Source organism: Oncorhynchus gorbuscha, linkage group LG01 (genome assembly GCF_021184085.1).
Source record: "Oncorhynchus gorbuscha isolate QuinsamMale2020 ecotype Even-year linkage group LG01, OgorEven_v1.0, whole genome shotgun sequence".
Lineage (NCBI taxonomy): Eukaryota > Metazoa > Chordata > Actinopteri > Salmoniformes > Salmonidae > Oncorhynchus > Oncorhynchus gorbuscha.
This window is the reverse complement of record NC_060173.1, coordinates 105,305,599-105,328,045: the sequence shown is the minus strand read 5'-3', so window position 1 is coordinate 105,328,045 and position 22,447 is coordinate 105,305,599. Positions and strand designations below refer to the sequence as shown.

At 44.1% G+C, this 22,447-nt stretch overlaps 1 protein-coding gene across 2 annotated transcripts in view; it reads left to right on the top strand.

Moving 5' to 3' along the window:
- Nucleotides 1-22,447, top strand: part of kcnh3 (potassium voltage-gated channel, subfamily H (eag-related), member 3) — a 248,801-nt gene that overhangs the window by 207,865 nt on the left and 18,489 nt on the right. For both annotated transcript variants that reach the window (XM_046369023.1, XM_046369033.1), the window contains one exon: nt 18,425-18,639. In XM_046369023.1, coding sequence (XP_046224979.1) covers nt 18,425-18,639 — 215 coding nt within the window. The remainder of the gene's footprint in view (nt 1-18,424; nt 18,640-22,447) is intronic.

Here is a 22,447-nt window from a genome sequence, read left to right as displayed (position 1 = left end):
GTGTCTGTACAGTAACATGCTATACATGTCAGAGCTCAGTGTCTGTTCAGTAACATGCTATACATGACATCAGAGCTCAGTGGCTGTTCAGTAACATGCTATACATGACGCCAGAGCTCAGTGTCTGTACAGTAACATGCTATACATGACATCAGAGCTCAGTGACTGTATAGTAACATGCTATACATGTCAGAGCTCAGTGTCTGTACAGTAACATGCTATACATGACATCAGAGCTCAGTGGCTGTTCAGTAACATGCTATACATGACGCCAGAGCTCAGTGGCTGTTCAGTAACATGCTATACATGACGCCAGAGCTCAGTGGCTGTTCAGTAACATGCTATACATGACGCCAGAGCTCAGTGGCTGTTCAGTAACATACTATACATGACGCCAGAGCTCAGTGGCTGTTCAGTAACATGCTATACATGACATCAGAGCTCAGTGACTGTATAGTAACATGCTATACATGTCAGAGCTCAGTGTCTGTACAGTAACATGCTATACATGTCAGAGCTCAGTGTCTGTACAGTAACATGCTATACATGACATCAGAGCTCAGTGGCTGTTCAGTAACATGCTATACATGACGCCAGAGCTCAGTGTCTGTACAGTAACATGCTATACATGACATCAGAGCTCAGTGACTGTATAGTAACATGCTATACATGTCAGAGCTCAGTGTCTGTACAGTAATATTGTAATATTGTAATATATGCCATTTAGCAGACACTTTTATCCAAAGCGACTTACAGTCATGTGTGCATACATTCTACGTAACATGCTATACATGTCAGAGCTCAGTGTCTGTACAGTAACATGCTATACATGACATCAGAGATCAGTGTCTGTACAGTAACATGCTATACATGACATCAGAGATCAGTGGCTGTTCAGTAACATGCTATACATGACATCAGAGATCAGTGTCTGTACAGTAACATGCTATACATGACATCAGAGCTCAGTGTCTGTACAGTAACATGCTATACATGACATCAGAGATCAGTGTCTGTACAGTAACATGCTATACATGACATCAGAGATCAGTGTCTGTACAGTAACATGCTATACATGACATCAGAGATCAGTGGCTGTTCAGTAACATGCTATACATGACATCAGAGATCAGTGTCTGTACAGTAACATGCTATACATGACATCAGAGATCAGTGTCTGTACAGTAACATGCTATACATGACATCAGAGATCAGTGTCTGTACAGTAACATGCTATACATGACATCAGAGATCAGTGTCTGTACAGTAACATGCTATACATGACGCCAGAGCTCAGTGTCTGTACAGTAACATGCTATACATGACATCAGAGATCAGTGGCTGTTCAGTAACATGCTATACATGACATCAGAGATCAGTGTCTGTACAGTAACATGCTATACATGACATCAGAGATCAGTGTCTGTACAGTAACATGCTATACATGATGTCAGAGCTCAGTGTCTGTACAGTAACATGCTATACATGACATCAGAGATCAGTGTCTGTACAGTAACATGCTATACATGATGTCAGAGCTCAGTGTCTGTTCAGTAACATGCTATACATGACATCAGAGCTCAGTGTATGTTCAGTAACATGCTATACATGTCAGAGCTCAGTGTCTGTACAGTAACATGCTATACATGACGCCAGAGCTCAGTGTCTGTACAGTAACATGCTATACATGTCAGAGCTCAGTGTCTGTACAGTAACATGCTATACATGTCAGAGCTCAGTGTCTGTACAGTAACATGCTATACATGTCAGAGCTCAGTGTCTGTACAGTAACATGCTATACATGACGCCAGAGCTCAGTGTCTGTTCAGTAACATGCTATACATGACATCAGAGCTCAGTGTCTGTTCAGTAACATGCTATACATGTCAGAGCTCAGTGTCTGTACAGTAACATGCTATACATGTCAGAGCTCAGTGACTGTACAGTAACATGCTATACATGTCAGAGCTCAGTTTCTGTACAGTAACATGCTATACATGACATCAGAGCTCAGTGTCTGTTCAGTAACATGCTATACATGTCAGAGCTCAGTGTCTGTACAGTAACATGCTATACATGTCAGAGCTCAGTGACTGTACAGTAACATGCTATACATGACGCCAGAGCTCAGTGTCTGTACAGTAACATGCTATACATGACATCAGAGCTCAGTGTCTGTTCAGTAACATGCTATACATGACATCAGAGCTCAGTGTCTGTACAGTAACATGCTATACATGACGTCAGAGCTCAGTGTCTGTTCAGTAACATGCTATACATGACATCAGAGCTCAGTGTCTGTACAGTAACATGCTATACATGTCAGAGCTCAGTGTCTGTTCAGTAACATGCTATACATGTCAGAGCTCAGTGTCTGTTCAGTAACATGCTATACATGACGTCAGAGCTCAGTGTCTGTACAGTAACATGCTATACATGACATCAGAGCTCAGTGTCTGTATAGTAACATGCTATACATGACGTCAGAGCTCAGTGTCTGTTCAGTAACATGCTATACATGACATCAGAGCTCAGTGTCTGTTCAGTAACATGCTATACATGACATCAGAGCTCAGTGTCTGTTCAGTAACATGCTATACATGACATCAGAGCTCAGTGTCTGTTCAGTAACATGCTATACATGACATCAGAGCTCAGTGGCTGTTCAGTAACATGCTATACACGTCAGAGCTCAGTGTCTGTTCAGTAACATGCTATACATGACATCAGAGCTCAGTGGCTGTTCAGTAACATGCTATACATGTCAGAGCTCAGTGTCTGTTCAGTAACATGCTATACACGTCAGAGCTCAGTGACTGTTCAGTAACATGCTATACATGACGCCAGAGCTCAGTCTCCACTTCACAGCTCTCTGTGGGTTTTGACTGACACTTGAGAAACTTTTATAAATGTTTTGTTGTCTGTGTGAGGGAAACATGTAGATTAATGTTTTGTTGTCTGAGAGAGGGAAAGATGTAGATTAATGTTTTGTTGTCTGAGAGAGGGAAAGATGTAGATTAATGTTTTGTTGTCTGAGAGAGGGAAAGATGTAGATTAATGTTTTGTTGTCTGAGTGAGGGAAACATGTAGATTAATGTTTTGTTGTCTGAGAGGGAAAGATGTAGATTAATTGAGGGAAACATGTAGATTCATGTTTTGTTGTCTGAGTGAGGGAAAGATGTAGATTAATGTTTTGTTGTCTGAGAGGGAAAAAGATTAATGTTTTGTTGTCTGAGAGAGGGAAAGATGTAGATTAATGTTTTGTTGTCTGAGTGAGGGAAACATGTAGATTCATGTTTTGTTGTCTGAATGAGGGAAAGACTGTAGATTACAAGGACTCAATGTATATAGCAAAATGAGAAGATTAGAATGAATACCGCTTTGATGTCATAAAAGCGAGCCAAGCACCCAGGAGTCCAAATGTGCACTTCACATTTCCATATCATAAAACTCATGTGATATACAGTGTGAAGGTTCATGATCACTATGTTTGATGTATAGTTACAAGATGACATGGCGTTATACCCTGGGTTGTGCTGAACAGAAACAGACCATGTTGGTTGTATTGTGAAGTATCTGAATACACTCATGATTCAACAAAATGACCATCTGCTTCTCTGAACTGGCTAGTGAAAGAATAACACTGTAAGATGTTGTTTTATGACCTAGCCAGTCATGTTGGCAAGAGAACGAGCTTTCAAATGATGCCCACCTGACCCAGATTGTGATTTATAATGGGCCGTTTTTGGATTGTGTAAACAGCAACAGTAATTGTGTGATTGCAGGGATGTGTTCCAAACGATACAACCACAACTACGCTTTCTCTAGTTCCTCAATGGCACCGCCAGGAGAGCTCAAAAAGCACCTTATAGTTTAAAACTTCTTTGAGTCATAAAAGTGCATTGAAATTGAGTAGGTACTGTGCACACTTTGGAGAGGTGTGGCCACTTGGAAACACCCGTTTCCACCAAACATCACACAAACCATTGTCAGAACATTCTTATCATGTTACTGATTGTATCCAGAGTATTTTCAGATTTCATTATCAACAAATGTGGTGACAAGTACAGCATATGTAAAATACACACCAAATCAACGGTGTAATGTTTTGGATTCAGTCTTGTCAGGTGAACTGTTGTCCTCACCTTTCCTCTAATCATTTCTCATAATCGCCAAACTGTTCCCTTTTTAATTGCTGCCATGGTTTTGCATATGCTTTCCATAATTGTTCAATTAAGCCCTATCCATACAGACCAGTTCCCACATGTGTAAGGAGTTAAGGTGATATGGTGTGTAAATCTCTCTCTATGCCACAGCGTCAGACAGATAGAAGGTCTGAAACACTGAGCTGGTAGATGTCTGTACGTACTGCTGACTGCTCTGCTGTGACATGTGAAGACATTCAGATAACACACACACACACACACACACACACACACAGTCACACACACACAGTCACACACAGTCACAGACACACAGTCACACACACACACACACACACACACACACACACACACACACACACACACACACACACACACACACACACACACACACACACACACACACACACAGTCACACACAGTCACACACAGTCACACACACAGTCACACACACACACACACACACACACACACACACACACACACACACACACACACACACACACACACACACACACACACACACACACACACACACACACACACAGACAGATACACAGACAGATACACAGACAGATACACACAGACAGATAGAAGAAGGTCTGAAACACTGAGCTGGTAGATGTCTGTACGTACTGCTGACTGCTCTGCTGTGACATGTGAAGACATTCAGATAACACACACACACACACACACAGTCACACACACACAGTCACACACAGTCACACACACACACACACACACACACACACACACACACACACACACACACACACACACACACACACACACACACACACACACACACACACAGTCACACACAGTCACACACACACACACACACACACACACACACACACACACACACACACACACACACACACACACACACACACACACACACACACACAGTCACACACACAGTCACACACACAGTCACACACAGGGGCAGGGTTGAGGCTGCGGCTATCTTCCTTCCTCCAAACATGGCTACCACAGTGCCTGACAGCCCTTAACTGCTGCTCTACACAACTATCCAACAGTCACACAACTATAGAACACACACACACTCAACATGTAGAATCCACACACGCAAACGCAACACCTAGATAAGACTCACAGGCTTAGTGTCACACACACACACACACACACACAGACACACACACACACAAACTCAACATGTAGAATCCACACACGCAAACTCAACACCTAGATAAGACTCACAGGCTTAGTGTCACACACACACACACACACACACACACACACACACACACACACACACACACACACACACACACACACACACACACACAGTCACACACAGTCACACACAGTCACACACACACACACACACACACACACACACACACACACACACACACACACACACACACACACACACACACACACACACACACACACAGGCTCAATCAATACATTTTCCCCACACATTTTTTCTGTTTAGGTTGTGAATTATGCACAGTAATCCTCCTACCTCCAGAGAGAAGAGCCACCTATCCTTCCTGTCCCCGTAGACACACCTTATATCAGACCACACACACAGTCTTCTTATCTAACCACACATGACACATGGTTTATAGAATCACATAACTTCTCCGTTAAGACTGCAATATGCTGTACATACACATGCAGTCTGCAGTAGGCTGGAAATATGTTTCTGCCACACTCTGCTCTCTAAAGAACACCAGCTAAATGAAGGGGTACCATGCATCACTTGAAACTCCTTCACTCAAATCAGGTCTCAAAGGTTAGCAGTGTTGCTGCTGGTTTTCTTCTTTCCCTGGAAGTGAAACCTGAATCAGTCCCTGATTATAGGGGAAGGGTTGGAATCCAACAGTGTTCCTCACCTCGATGGTAAAAAACATGTTTCCATTTTTAATGATCTTAAAAGTGGTACATGTGGGACATCATCACATCACATGAGGAAACTAAGCAGCTATTTTGATGCTAACTACTAGCGTACTGGACTTCATTACACTGGACCTCCATCATTACACTGGACCTTTATCATTACACTGGACCTCCATCATTACACTGGACCTTTATCATTACACTGGACCTTTATCATTACACTGTACCTCCATCATTACACTGGACCTTTATCATTACACTGGACCTCCATCATTACACTGGACCTTTATCATAACACTGGACCTCCATCATTACACTGGACCTCCATCATTACACTGGACCTTTATCATTACACGGGACCTTTATCATTATACTGGACCTCCATCATTACACTGGACCTCCATCATTACACTGGACCTCCATCATTACACTGGACTTCCATCATTACACTGGACCTTTATCATTACACTGGACCTTTATCATTACACTGGACCTCCATCATTACACTGGACCTTTATCATTACACTGGACCTCCATCATTACACTGGACCTTTATCATTACACTGGACCTCCATCATTACACTGGACCTCCATCATTACACTGGACCTTTATCATTACACTGGACCTTTATCATTACACTGGACCTCCATCATTACACTGGACCTTTATCATTACACTGGACTTCCATCATTACACTGGACCTTTATCATTACACTGTACCTCCATCATTACACTGGACCTTTATCATTACACTGGACCTTTATCATTACACTGGACCTCCATCATTACACTGGACCTTTATCATTACACTGGACCTTTATCATTACACTGGACCTCCATCATTACACTGGACCTTTATCATTACACTGGACCTTTATCATTACACTGGACCTCCATCATTACACTGGACCTTTATCATTACACTGGACCTTTATCATTATACTGGACCTTTATCATTACACTGGACCTCCATCATTACACTGGACCTTTATCATTACACTGGACCTTTATCATTATACTGGACCTTTATCATTACACTGGACCTCCATCATTACACTGGACCTCCATCATTACACTGGACCTCCATCATTACACTGGACCTTTATCATTACACTGGACCTGGATGGAGGGGGGTGTCAATGTAATAGTCAGGTGGCCATTTGATTAATTGTTCAGCAGTCTTATGGCTTGGGGGTAGAAGCTGTTAAGGTGCCTTTTGGTCCTAGACTTGGCGCTCTGGTACCGCTTGCCGTGTGGTAGCAGCGAGAACAGTCTACGACTTGGGTGACTGGAGTCTTTGACAATTTTTTGGGCCTTCCTCTGACACCGCCTAGAATATAGGTTCTGGATGGCAGGAAGCTTTTGGAATTGAATTAAATTTATTGACCCCAGTGATGTACTGGACCGTACGTACTACCCTCTGTAGCGCCTTAGGGTCAGATGCCGAGCAGTTGCTATACCAGGCGGTGAAGGATGCTTTCGAAGGTGCATCTGTAGAACTTTTTGAGGATCTGGGTACCAATGCCAAATCTTTTCAGTCTCCTGAGGGGAAAGAGTGTTGTCATGCCCTCCCCACCACTGTGCCATTATAGTTTGCTGGTGATGTGGATGCCAAGGAACTTGAACCTCTCGACCCACTCCACTACAGCCCCTTTGATGTTAATGGGGGCCTGTTCGGATCGCCTTTTCCTGTAGTCCACGATCAGCTCCTTTATCTTGTTCACATTGAGAGAGAGGTTTTTGTCCTGTCACCACGCTGCCAGGTCTCTGACCTGCTTCCAATAAGCTGTTGTTGGTGATCAGACTTATCACTGGTGTAAAATACTGTATGTGCATAATGATGACGGGTGTGTGTTTGTGCAAATCCATACGTGGAAGGCCAGGAGCAGAAGTGTGTAAGTGTTTGAGGATGATGACATGAACAAGAATAAGATCACAGACACGTGTCTGTCTGTAACAGGGGAATGATGATATTCAAGGCTGCACTTACGGGAAAAGCTGTCCGTCTGTCTGTCTGTCTGTCTGTCTGTCTGTCTGTCTGTCTGTCTGTCTGTCTGTCTGTCTGTCTGTCTGTCTGTCTGTATGTCTGTCTGGACGGACAGCTTTTCCCGTAAGTGCAGCCTTGAATATCATCATTCCCCTGTTACAGACAGACACGTGTCTGTGATCTTATTCTTGTTCATGTCATCATCCTCAAACACTTACACACTTCTGCTCCTGGCCTTCCGTCCGTCCGTCCGTCCGTCCGTCCGTCCGTCTGTCTGTCTGTCTGTGAAGAGATAAGCAAGCAGACCCTGTGTCTACTGGCGTGTGAGTCTGCGTGCTTGGACTGCTTAGTGGTAAGTTTTATGATACTACTAGGGATGCAAAGGGTCAGAAACTTTCTGGGAAATTTCCAGACATTTTCCATGGGAAGTTAAGCCCTGGAATTTTGCTTAAATTCATCAAAAAAATTACCTGATAACAGTCAACTTTTTTTGTGGGATACACATGACATTTCTAGGTCTTGTGGCATATTTTGGTTAAACTATCCCCAATTCAATGGAATTGCAACCCTCTGCATGCACAGTGCATTCTTCCTTCACATGTGCAGCTGCTTCTCAAGATCTTGCACACCAATGAGATACTATTGATCCCACACTACTACACTGTCTAAGACCAGGACTACATGCTTTCTGGTAAGTTTTGATTACAATACGAGGTGGGGTGAATATATTTTATATGACATAACTTTTTGTTAACTAGTAAATAGTAGCCTACAGCAAAGTGTGTTTAAATCATTTCTAACTTAACAATTTCTGCTAGTTAGTTTTTGCTACCATGTGGATTTTAGCTGGCTTGAGCCCGTTAACTGAGGAGTGTTAATTCACCTGTTTCCAAACATGTTTAATTTTAAAACATTTATCTTACAAAGGAGTTGTTTAATCTTACTGCTTAACTATTTATCTGTACATGGAATTGTATTTGGGTCTTTTTTACTCATTTTTTTCTAATCTTTACAGGAAAATGTCACGGGTACTGTCTGATGTGTGGAGACATTTCACTGCAGCTAATGTAGAAGGAAACACTGTGTACATTTGCAAATATATGTGCCAAATCAAATGTGAAGAATGCAACAAAGATGCAGAATCATCTGGGAAAGAGCATAAAGTTCCCTGAGCGCTCATAACAAGCAACATCTGACAAAAGTCCCTCGACTTCTTTTCGAGGTGAAAATAATGAATCAGACACATTATTGATAGCAACAGCTCATGGTCCAGCCCTCCAACCAGACAGCCCTCCAACCAGACAGCCCTCTAACCAGACAGCCCTCCAACCAGACATGCTTGATCTACTCATTTGCTGGATGTAGAGTTCAACAGAGTTCAAATGAAGGTCAAGCAAATCATAGAGAAAGCAGACTGTATTGCAATCATCTCTGATGGGTGGCAACATACATTGGGGTGGTGTTGTCATCATGTTTGACAGTCTCCTGGAGGGGAAGGAGTCTCCAAGAAATGGCCATATCACAGTCTGGCGATATGGACAGCCGCATCAAGATCCTCCTGGGTGATGTATTTTGGGAGAGAGTGGTAAGCAGCCTGAAACCTACAGCAGTAACCATTGCACGGATTGAGGGAGTCAATGCCATCCTGTCTGATATTCAGACTCTGCTTGCAGATGTAAGAGAATAAATCCGTACTGCCCTGCCCACTTCACTGTTGCTCCAAGCAGAGGAAACTACAGTTCTGAAATACATCAAAAAGCATGAAGACTTCTGCCTGAAGCCCATACACACTGCAGCATACATGATGGACCCCAAGTATTCTGGCAAGAGCATCCTGTGTGATGCAGATATCAACAAGGCCAATGGTGTCATCACTACCATGTCTCACCACCTTGACCTGGATGAGGGCAAGGTTCTTGGCAGTCTGGCGAAGTACACTTCCAAGCAAGGGCTTTGGGATGGAGATGCAATATGGCAGTCGTGCCAACATATCTCATCAGTAACCTGGTGGAAGGGACTTTGTGGATCTGAGTCTCTTTCCCCTGTTGCCTCCACCATCCTCCAAATCCCACCAACATCAGCTGTCTCAGAGCGCAACTGGTCCTTGTTTGAGAACACACACCAAAGCACGCAACAGGCTGACCAATATAAGGGTTGAAAAATTGGTGGCCATATGGGCAAATGTTAGGCTTTTTGAGCCTGACAAGTTAACCTCAACAAGGTTGAAAAGTGACAGTGAAGATGAGGCCTCAGTCTGATGTTCAAGAGGTGGACATTCAGGAGGTCCAGGGAGAAGACATGGAAGCCTGAGAGGAATACAACCAAAGCTTTAGTTTTTAGACAATCATTTTACAGTTTATGTTTTTGGGAGATGTGATGGATCATTGGGGATCATTCAATATTCCCTTTCTTTAATCATAGTTCAAATCGTAACTAAATAGTTTTAAAAAATATCTATTGGAAGGATTTAATCATTTGCAATTATGTCTACTTATGATAAGGTAAATGGTTTATGTTTCTGTCTCCATATGATATGGTAAATATATCCAATGCAAAAAAACATTTACATTTAAATGGTATTAATATTAATTCCCATATATTTCCGTTAATTCCCACGGAAAGTTTCCACCTCTGAATATTCCCCAAAATGTACAACCCAAATTACTACTTTATATGTAGTTGAGGCACATACCTTGTTAAAATTATATTCTATGTGGATCGAGGGATCCAGAAAGAGAGAGAGAGAGAGAGAGAGAGAGAGAGAGAGAGAGAGAGAGAGAGAGAGAGAGAGAGAGAGAGAGAGAGAGAGAGAGAGAGAGAGAGAGAGAGAGAGACAGAGAGAGAGAGAGAGAGAGAGAGAGAGAGAGACAGAGAGAGAGAGAGAGAGAGAGAGAGAGAGAGAGAGAGAGAGAGGCAGGGTTTTATTTTTATTTACTTTTCTGCTCTTTTGCACACCAGTATTTCTACTTGCACATCATCATCTGCACATCTATCACTCCAGTGTTAATTTGCTAAATTGTAATTACTTCGGTACTATGGCCTATTTATTGCTTTACCTCCTCATGCCATTTGCACACACTGTATATAGACTTTCTGTTTTCTATTGTGTTATTGACTGTATGCTTGTAACTCTGTGTTGTTGTTTGTGTCGCACTGCTTTGCTTTATCTTGGCCAGGTCTCAGTTGTAAATGAAAACTTGTTATCAACTGACCTACCTGGTTAAATAAAGGTGTTCTCAACTGACCTACCTGGTTAAATAAAGGTGTTCTCAACTAGCCTCCCCGGTTAAATAAAGGTGTTCTCAACTAGCCTACCTGGTTAAATAAAGGTGTTCTCAACTAGCCTACCTGGTTAAATAAAGGTGTTCTCAACTGACCTACCTGGTTAAATAAAGGTGTTCTCAACTAGCCTCCCCGGTTAAATAAAGGTGTTCTCAACTAGCCTACCTGGTTAAATAAAGGTGTTCTCAACTAGCCTACCTGGTTAAATAAAGGTGTTCTCAACTAGCCTACCTGGTTAAATAAAGGTGTTCTCAACTAGCCTACCTGGTTAAATAAAGGTGTTCTCAACTAGCCTACCTGGTTAAATAAAGGTGTTCTCAACTAGCCTACCTGGTTAAATAAAGGTGTTCTCAACTAGCCTACCTGGTTAAATAAAGGTGTTCTCAACTGACCTACCTGGTTAAATAAAGGTGTTCTCAACTAGCCTACCTGGTTAAATAAAGGTGTTCTCAACTAGCCTACCTGGTTAAATAAAGGTGTTCTCAACTAGCCTACCTGGTTAAATAAAGGTGTTCTCAACTAGCCTACCTGGTTAAATAAAGGTGTTCTCAACTGACCTACCTGGTTAAATAAAGGTGTTCTCAACTAGCCTACCTGGTTAAATAAAGGTGTTCTCAACTAGCCTACCTGGTTAAATAAAGGCGTTCTCAACTAGCCTCCCTGGTTAAATAAAGGTGTTCTCAACTAGCCTACCTGGTTAAATAAAGGTGTTCTCAACTAGCCTCCCTGGTTAAATAAAGGTGTTCTCAACTAGCCTACCTGGTTAAATAAAGGTGTTCTCAACTAGCCTCCCTGGTTAAATAAAGGTGAAATAAAAATAAGAAAGAGCGACAGAAAGACAGACAGCGAGATAACGACAGGGAGAGTTAGAGGGAGACGGAGTTGAGAGAGAAATAAAGAAAGAACAAGTGAGAGAGACAGAAAAGGAGAGAGACAGAGAGAGAGAAAAAAAACAGAGAGAGAGAGAGAGTTAAGAAGTGGCACAGGGGTTGTCGTAGCATTTCAGCATTAGGGCTATTGGGATTAATATGTGTCCATGTCACAGGGGCTGTGTGGGAGGAGACATGGTTCAATAGACCCTAGAATTATGTAGGAGGAGTATCCCTCTAAGACAGGGTGAGAAGGCGTGGGTGGAAGGGGTTCCGATAGTCCGATTATCCGTCATGGCCCTTTGTCCTACTGCTACTAGAACATCAACTAGAAACCCTCTTCTATCATTGATCTGTGTGTTCATAATGGGATTTCAGTGAGGATAATGCATCAAACCACTTGAGGTTCTGCATCCTTATTCTCTAGATGTATTTTTTATGAATCTTCCTCTTTTCTGTAATTTCCCATCTTCCACTTTCTCATTCACACTATATTTCTCGCCCCCCCTTGCTTCAATTTCAACGCTCCCACTCTTCACTTATCCATGGCTATTTCTCTATTGCTGGTTGTTGTGTCTGTCTATCTTGGACCAAATGTGTATGTGGAATGTGCAGTGGGTATAAATTATTGTCTTCCTGTCTCCTCGGACACAATGAGGTAGCGAGACATACAGAATGAGAGGGAGGGAGAGAGAGAGAGAGAGAGAGAGAGAGAGAGAGAGAGAGAGAGAGAGAGAGAGAGAGAGAGAGAGAGAGAGAGAGAGAGAGAGAGAGGCAGGGGATAAGGAGACATACAAAGAGAGAGATAGACACGCAGAGAGAAAGAGAGAGTCTGCACACTAACCAGACCATGCTCCAATGGGACTAGTCCTGCCTGTCTGCCTCACTCTGCCCCTGGGGACTTTGTGGAGGAGAACAGATAGAACAGATGGAAACAGTGAGTTCTTAGAAAGGTGCCATCAGATGAATGGATGGAAGGATGAAGAGATGGAGGAATGAAGAGATGGAGGGATTAAGAGATGGAGGATTGGAGGGATGAAGAGATGGAGGAATGAAGAGATGGAGAGATTAAGAGATGGAGGATTGGAGGGATGAAGAGATGGAGGAATGAAGAGATGGAGAGATTAAGAGATGGAGGATTGGAGGGATGAAGAGATGGAGGAATGAAGAAATGGAGAGATTAAGAGATGGAGGGATGAAGAGATGGAGGAATGAAGAGATGGAGAGATTAAGAGATGGAGGATTGGAGGGATGAAGAGATGGAGGAATGAAGAAATGGAGAGATTAAGAGATGGAGGATTGGAGGGATGAAGAGATGGAGGAATGAAGAGATGGAGAGATTAAGAGATGGAGGATTGGAGGGATGAAGAGATGGAGGAATGAAGAGATGGAGAGATTAAGAGATGGAGGATTGAAGGGATAAAGAGATAGAGGAATGAAGAGATGGAGAGATGAGAGATGGAGGGTTGGAGAGATGGAGAAATGGATTACAAATATATCAATATACCCAACTTTATCAGGAGTTCTCCTGAGCCTATTGGCAATGATAATCAATGCGTTTACACACAGGGTTCAACTCCCGGACAACAGAGGTTTCAGAGTCCTGCAATATTGGATGTCATAAGGTGAATGCACCAATTTGTAAGTCGCTCTGGATAAGAGCTTCTGCTAAATGACTTAAATGTAAATGTAATGTAATGGAAAGGTGCCCTTTTCAAATATACTGTCTTATCCCAGTCTCCACCATTTGGTGACTGTTAAATCCCTCTATACTAATCTGTATTATCTGTCATGTAAACTCAGCAAAAAAAGAAACGTCCTCTCACTGTCAACTGCAGGGGGGGGGGTTAAATTCAAAGTAACAGTCCGTATCTGGTGTGGCCACCAGCTGCATTAAGTACTGCAGTGCATCTCCTCCTCATGGACTGCACCAGATTTGCTGTGAGATGTTACCCCACTCTTCCAACAAGGCACCTGCAAGTTCCCGGACATTTCTGTGGGGGAATGGCCCTCGCCCTCACCCTCACCCTCCGATCCCAGACGTGCTCAATGGGATTGAGATCCAGGCTCTTCTCTGGCCATGGCAGAACACTGACATTCCTGTCTTGCAGGAAATCACGCACAGAACGAGCAGTATGGCTGGAGGGTCAAGCTGGAGGGTCATGTCAGGATGTCTTCCCTGTAACGCACAGCGTTGAGATTGCCTGCAATGACAACAAGCTCAGTCCGATGATGCTGTGACACACTGCCGCAGACCATGATGGACCCTCCACCTCCAAATCGATCCTGCCCCAGAGTACAGGCCGCGGTGTAACGCCCATTCCTTCGATGATAAACGTGAATCCGACCATCACCCCTGGTGAGACAAAACCGCGACTCCTTAGTGAAGAGCACTTTTTGCCAGTCCTGTCTGGTCCAGCGACGGTGGGTTCGTGCCCATAGACGACATTGTTGCTGGTGATGTCTGGTGAGGACCTGCCTTACAACAGGCCTACAAGCTCTCAGTCCAGCCTCTCTCAGCCTATTGCGGACAGTCTGAGCACTGATGGAGGGATTGTGTGTTCCTGGTGTAACTTGGGCAGTTGTTGTTGCCATTCTGTACTTGTCTCGCAGGTGTGATGTTCAGATGTACCGATCCTGTGCAGGTGTTGTTACACGTGGTCTTCCACTGAGAGGACGATCAGCTGTCCATCCTGTCTCCCTGTAGTGCTGTCTTAGGTGTCTCACAGTCAGGACATTGCAATCTATTGCCCTGGCCACATCTGCAGTCCTCATGTCTCCTTGCAGCATGCCTAAGGCATGTTCACGTAGATGAGCAGGGACCCTGGGCATCTTTCCTTCGGTGTTCAGTTAGTAGAAAGGCCTCTTTAGTGTCCTAAGTTTTCATAACTGTGACCTTAATTGCCTACTGTCTGTAAACTGTTAGTGTCTTAACGACCGTTCCACAGGTGCATGTTCATTAATTGTTTATGGTTCATTGAACAAGCATGGGAAACAGTGTTTAAACCCTTTACAATGAAGATCTGTGAAGTTATTTGGATTTTTACGAATTATCTTTGAAAGACAGGGTCCTGAAAAAGGGATGTTTCTTTTTTTGCTGAGTTTATTATCCATCATGTATTATCTGTCATGTACTGTATCTTTTGGTATTTTGTAGCTCAGTTTGTAGAGCTTGACGCTTGTAATGCCAGAGTAGTGGGTTCGTTTCCCGGGACCACCCATATATAAAATGCACGCATGACTGAAAGTTGCTTTGGATGAAAGCCTCTGCTAAATGGGATATATATATATATATTGTACTGGACTTCCTCTACTCAGGATCAAAGGTGACAGGGGTCTTCCCATGAGAACAGCTTGGTGACCCTTCAACCAGACATGTTGGTCAACATCAGTTTATAATAGTATATTGGCCTGGAGTGTATAATGTACAGTATATTATAAACTGGGTGGTTTGAGTCCTGAATTCTGATTGGCTGAATGCCATGGTATATCAGACCGTAGACCACGGGTATGACAAAATGTTTAGTTTTACTGCTCTAATTACCTTGGTAACCAGTTTATAATAACAATAAGGCACCTCGGGGGTTTGTGGTGTATGGCCATTATACCACTGCTAAGGGCTGTATCCAGGCACTCCACGTTGTTTCGAGGGTAAGAACAGCCCTTAGGTATGGTATATTGGCCATAAACAACACTTCCTCAGGCCGTATTGCTTAAATATAATATGGTGGTCATACTCTCCTAGGATCCCAGTCACTGATTCCGCTCTGTGTCTCACTCTTAGAGGCTCGTCTAACTCAGTCTTAAAGGCCCATCCCGTGCCCTCTAACTCACTCTCAAAGGCCCATCCCCTGCCCTCTAACTCAGTCTTAGAGGCCCATCCCGTGCCCTCTAACTCACTCTCAAAGGCCCATCCCCTGCCCTCTAACTCAGTCTTAGAGGCCCATCCTGTGCCCTCAGTCTTAGAGGCCCATCCCGTTCCCTCTAACTCAGTCTTAAAGGCCCATCCCGTTCCCTCTAACTCAGTCTTAGAGGCCCATCCCGTGCCCTCCAACTCCGTCTTAAAGGCCCATCCCGTGCCCTCTAACTCAGTCTTAAAGGCCCATCCCGTGCCCTCTAACTCAGTCTTAGAGGCCCATCCCGTGCCCTCCAACTCTGTCTTAAAGCCCCATCCCGTGCCCTCTAACTCAGTCTTAAAGGCCCATCCCGTGCCCTCTAACTCAGTCTTAGAGGCCCATCCCGTGCCCTCAGTCTTAGAGGCCCATCCCCTGCCCTCTAACTCACTCTTAAAGGCCCATCCCATGCCCTCTAACTCAGTCTTAGAGGCTCATCCCCTGCTTTCCGATCTCTCGATCTCCTCTCCCTGTGTCACAGTCTTAGAAGCTCATCCCCTGGCCATTCCTGTCCTCTGTCTTGGTCCTACACCGCCCAATCTAATTTCCTGTGGGATCGGCCCCTAATACCATAGATGATGTATGTGTGTCATAGATCCACATGTTAGGGTCTCAAAAGGTCAGGTGGTATTGGAATGATGACTGATCAGAGCTGTGGCACAGAGCTGTGACAGCTGCGAGGGGATATGTGTGTGTGTGTGTGTTTGTGTTAGAGGTTGTGTGTGTCTGTGTTAGAGCTTGTGTGAGTGTGTGTATGTGTATGTGTATGTGTGTGTGTGTGTGTGTGTTAGAGGTTGTGTGTGTGTGTGTGTGTGTGTATGTGTGCTAGAGGTTGTGTGTGTGTATATGTGCACATTTGAGGGTGCGGTGCGTGTGTGTTAGAGGTTTTGTGAGTGAGAGGGTTTTTATCTCCAAACGCCAAGCTCCCAGCCTATATCTCTAATCATGGCACACAAATCAATAGGCAGGCATGCAGGTGAGCCACATTGCAGCTCAGAGATGAATAATGGATGGATATGACATTATTAAAACACTTGGGTTATTCATCCAAAGCTGTACGTCGAGGCAGGCAGAGAGCAGTAGAGAACACCATACATCTAGCCAGGTCTCAGCAGAGGAAAAATGGTTAACACAGAGGTAGAGAGGAGACAGGGGAGGTAGAGGGTTAACAGAGGTAGAGAGGAGACAGGGGAGGTAGAGGGTTAACACAGAGGTAGAGAGGAGACAGGGGAGGTAGAGGGTTAACAGAGGTAGAGAGGAGACAGGGGAGGTAGAGGGTTAACACAGAGGTAGAGAGGAGACAGGGGAGGTAGAGGGTTAACAGAGGTAGAGAGGAGACAGGGGAGGTAGAGGGTTAACAGAGGTAGAGAGGAGACAGGGGAGGTAGAGGGTTAACACAGAGGTAGAGAGGAGACAGGGGAGGTAGAGGGTTAACAGAGGTAGAGAGGAGACAGGGGAGGTAGAGGGTTAACAGAGGTAGAGAGGAGACAGGGGAGGTAGAGGGTTAACAGAGGTAGAGAGAAGACAGGGGAGGTAGAGGGTTAACACAGAGGTAGAGAGGAGACAGGGGAGGTAGAGGGTTAACAGAGGTAGAGATGAGACAGGGGAGGTAGAGGGTTAACACAGAGGTAGAGAGGAGACAGGGGAGGTAGAGGGTTAACAGAGGTAGAGAGGAGACAGGGGAGGTAAAGGGTTAACAGAGGTAGAGAGGAGACAGGGGAGGTAGAGGGTTAACAGAGGTAGAGAGGAGACAGGGGAGGTAAAGGGTTAACACAGACACAGATGGACACACACACACACACACAAACAGCTGTACATTTTCATCGTTTATTTAGTGCAATGAAACAAAGAGCCCCCAATGATGTATGGGAAGCCATTATGACCTTAGGCCACTACTATTGATAATCATTATCCACACTGTAAACATGTCCACAGGAGAACGGCTCATAATAACGTTCGGAACGGAGCGGATGGAATGGCATCAATGACCTGGAAACCATGGAAACCATGTGTTTGATGTGTCTGATACCGTTCCACTGATTCCTCTCCAGTCATTACCACCAGCCCGTTTCTCCCCAATAAAGGTCCCACCAACCTCCTGTGATGTACGCAATATACCTGAATAATTTAACTGAGCTGCATCAAACCTACACACCTAAATAACCAGCGTACGTAGACACCATCTCCACTGCCGACCCTTTCATGTTCTTTTCTGATACGAGACACTAATAGGCTCATATAAAATGTCTCTGATGTTGGAATAATTACAAAAACCCAGTCTAAAGCACAGACTGCCTGTGATGGTTTCAAAGAGACTAACAGGTGTGTGTGTGTGTGTGTTCCCTCCCGCCCCTCAGGTAAAGGGGACCTGATCGGCAGTGACTCCCTGACCAAGAAGCAGGTGATTAAAACGAACGCCAACGTGAAGGCTCTGACCTACTGTGACCTGCAGTACATCAGTCTGAAGGGACTGAGGGAGGTTCTCCGGCTCTACCCAGAGTACGCCCAGAAGTTCATCTCTGAGATACAACATGATCTGACCTATAACCTCAGAGAGGGTCACGGAGCTGACGTGAGTCGAACTGCAACGCAGGCATGCATACGCTACTAAACACACATGCAGTAAAATAAAAACACACACATGCACACAGACACACACACGTGCACACAGACACACACACTAGTACATTGTTAATTGTAATATTACATTATATAATATTACGTCATTACATTTATTCTTACACCAGTCTACAGCTCTACAGCTTACAGCTCTACAGCTTACAGCTCTACAGACTACAGCTCTACCTGGTTTGTTTGATCAAGAGTGAGGAGGGACGGGTTCGTCTGTGTGTGTGTGCCTGCGTGCGCACTTGTGTTTCTCTCTGGGTGAGAGTGGTCAGACCAGTAACAAAATGGAGTCCCTCTCATATCTGTGTGAGAGTGGTCAGACCAGTAACAAAATGGAGTCCCTCTCATATCTGTGTGAGAGTGGTCAGACCAGTAACAAAATGGAGTCCCTCTCATATCTGTGTGAGAGTGGTCAGACCAGTAACAAAATGGAGTCCCTCTCATATCTGTGTGAGAGTGGTCAGACCAGTAACAAAATGGAGTCCCTCTCATATCTGTGTGAGAGTGGTCAGACCAGTAACAAAATGGAGTCCCTCTCATATCTGTGTGAGAGTGGTCAGACCAGTAACAAAATGGAGTCCCTCTCATATCTGTGTGAGAGTGGTCAGACCAGTAACAAAATGGAGTCCCTCTCATATCTGTGTGAGAGTGGTCAGACCAGTAACAAAATGGAGTCCCTCTCATATCTGTGTGAGAGTGGTCAGACCAGTAACAAAATTGAGTCCCTCTCATATCTGTGTGAGAGTGGTCAGACCAGTAACAAAATGGAGTCCCTCTCATATCTGTGTGAGAGTGGTCAGACCAGTAACAAAATGGAGTCCCTCTCTTATCTGTGTGAGAGTGGTCAGACCAGTAACAAAATGGAGTCCCTCTCATATCTGTGTGAGAGTGGTCAGACCAGTAACAAAATGGAGTCCCTCTCATATCTGTGTGAGAGTGGTCAGACCAGTAACAAAATGGAGTCCCTCTCATATCTGTGTGAGAGTGGTCAGACCAGTAACAAAATGGAGTCCCTCTCTTATCTGTGTGAGAGTGGTCAGACCAGTAACAAAATGGAGTCCCTCTCATATCTGTGTGAGAGTGGTCAGACCAGTAACAAAATGGAGTCCCTCTCATATCTGTGTGAGAGTGGTCAGACCAGTAACAAAATGGAGTCCCTCTCATATCTGTGTGAGAGTGGTCAGACCAGTAACAAAATGGAGTCCCTCTCATATCTGTGTGAGAGTGGTCAGACCAGTAACAAAATGGAGTCCCTCTCTTGTCTCTGTTATCTCCTAGTGCTGCAGTATAAAGCTCTGAAGGGCTTGGTTCAGATCTAGCCTGAGGGTACATTCACCTTCAAAGGGCACATCATGCACTGTGTACATAAACACTGCTCACTCTAGCTCGGGCTCTTGCTTCTTAAAAACACATCCACCCTTCCGTACACACACACTTGGTTGGCTGTATGCAGCGGAGTCAAACTCAACGAGACAGGAATAGCAGCGTGCAGCGTTTTGGAGTGTGTGCTGGAGCTAAAAATAGCACAGGGGAAGGCAGGGGCTCTCCCTGACTGGCTGTGTCCCCACAGCTCCTGCTAAATTTGGATTCTGCCTGATAAAAATAGCGCAGATGGCAAGGAGGAGAGAGGGAGGATGGGGAAGAGGAGGAGGAGGAGAGAGGGAGGATGGGGAAGAGGAGGAGGAGGAGAGAGGGAGGATGGGGAAGAGGAGGAGGAGGAGAGAGGGAGGATGGGGAAGAGGAGGAGGAGGAGAGAGGGAGGATGGGGAAGAGGAGGAGGAGGAGAGAGGGAGGATGGGGAAGAGGAGGAGGAGGAGGATAGGGTAGGACGCGCTCCTGCCCCGACTCCCCTCATATCACTCCTCCCTTCACAGTAACATGTTTATTTCAAGCTCCCACTTTCTAATGTCTAATCTAACCTCAGAGCCCCAGAGGAAAGTAGGGGCTGCTTCACTGTGCAGGTGTGTGTGTACATGTGCCTGTGTATGTGTTTGTGTGTTTACATGTGGCTGTGTGTGTGTGTGAACATGTGCCTGTGCGTATGTGTGTGTGCACGTGCATGAGATTGCATACATACAGTACCAGTCAAAAGTTTGGACACATCTAGTCATTCCAGGGTTTTTCTTGATTTTTACTATTTTCTAAATTGTAGAATAATAGTGAAGACATCAAAACTATGAAATAACACAAATAGAATCATCAAATCAAATTTATTTATATAGCCCTTCGTACATCAGCTGATATCTCAAAGTGCTGTACAGAAACCCAGCCTAAAACCCCAAACAGCAAGCAATGCAGGTGTAGAAGTAACCAAAATATATTTTAGTAGTAACCAAAATATATTTTATATTTGAGATTCTTCAAAGTAGCCACCCTTTGCCTTGATGACAGCTTTGCACACTCTTGGCATTCTCTCAACCAGCTTCATGAGTTGGTCACCTGGAATGCATTTCAATTAACAGGTGTGCCTTGTTAAAAGTTAATTTGTGGAATCTCTTTCCTTCTTAATGCATTTGAGCCAATCAGTTGTGTTGTGACAAGGTAGGGGTGCTATACAGAAGATATACAGAAGACAGCCCTATTTGGTAAAATACCATATTATGGCAAGAATAGCTCAAATAAGCAAAAAGAAACGACAGTCCGTCATTACTTTAAGACATGAATGTCAGTCAATCCGGAATATTTTAAAACTTTTAAAGTTTCTTCAAGTGCAGTTGCAAAACCCATCCAGCGCTATGATGAAACTGACTCTCATGAGGACCACCACAGGAATGGAAGACCCAGAGTTACCTCTGCTGCAGAGGATATGTTTAAGTAACAGACACATCTCAACATCAACTGTTCAGAGGAGACTGTGTGAATCAGTCCTGTTTATTTTTATTTAACCAGGTGGCCAGTTGAGGACAAGTTCTCACTTACAACTGAGACCTGGCCAAGATAAAGCAAAGCAGTGCAACAAAAACAACAACACAGAGTTACACATGTGAGATAAAAAAATGTATGGTCGAATTGCTGCAAAGAAACCACTACTAAAGAAAACCAATAAGAAGAGACTTGCTTTGGCCAATAAACACGAACAATGGACATTAGACCGGTGGAAATCTGTCCTTTGGTCTGATGAGTCTACATTTTTTATTTTTGGCTCCAACCGCCGTGTCTTTGTGAGACGCAGAGTAGGTGAACGGATTATCTCTGCATGTGTGGTTCCCACCGTGAAGCATGGAGGAGGTGGTGTGATGGTGCTTTGCTCGTAACAGTCAGTGATTTATTTATAATTAAAGGCACACTTAACCAGCATGGCTACCACAGCATTCTGCAGCGATATGCCATCCCATCGGGCTTGCGCCCATCCCAACCCAATTGAGTTGGTTTGGGATGAGTTGGACCGCAGAGTGAACAAAAAGCAGCCAACAAGTACTCAGCATATGTGGGAACTCATTCAAGACTGTTGGAAAAACATTCCAGGTGAAGCAGGTTGAGAGAATGCCAAGAGTGTTCAAAACTGTCATCAAGGCAAAGGGTGGTAACTTTGAAGAATCTCAAATAACAAATACATGTTACATGTTCAATACATGTGCAACCATATTTTTGTTATTTTGGTTACTACATGATTCCATATGTGCTATTTCATAGTTTTGCTATCTTAAAATTAAGAAAAACCCTTGATTGAGTAGGTTTGTCCAAACTTTTGAATTGTACTGTATATGTGTTTGTTTATGTCTCAGAACATCAATAATGCAGCCAGGGGTGTG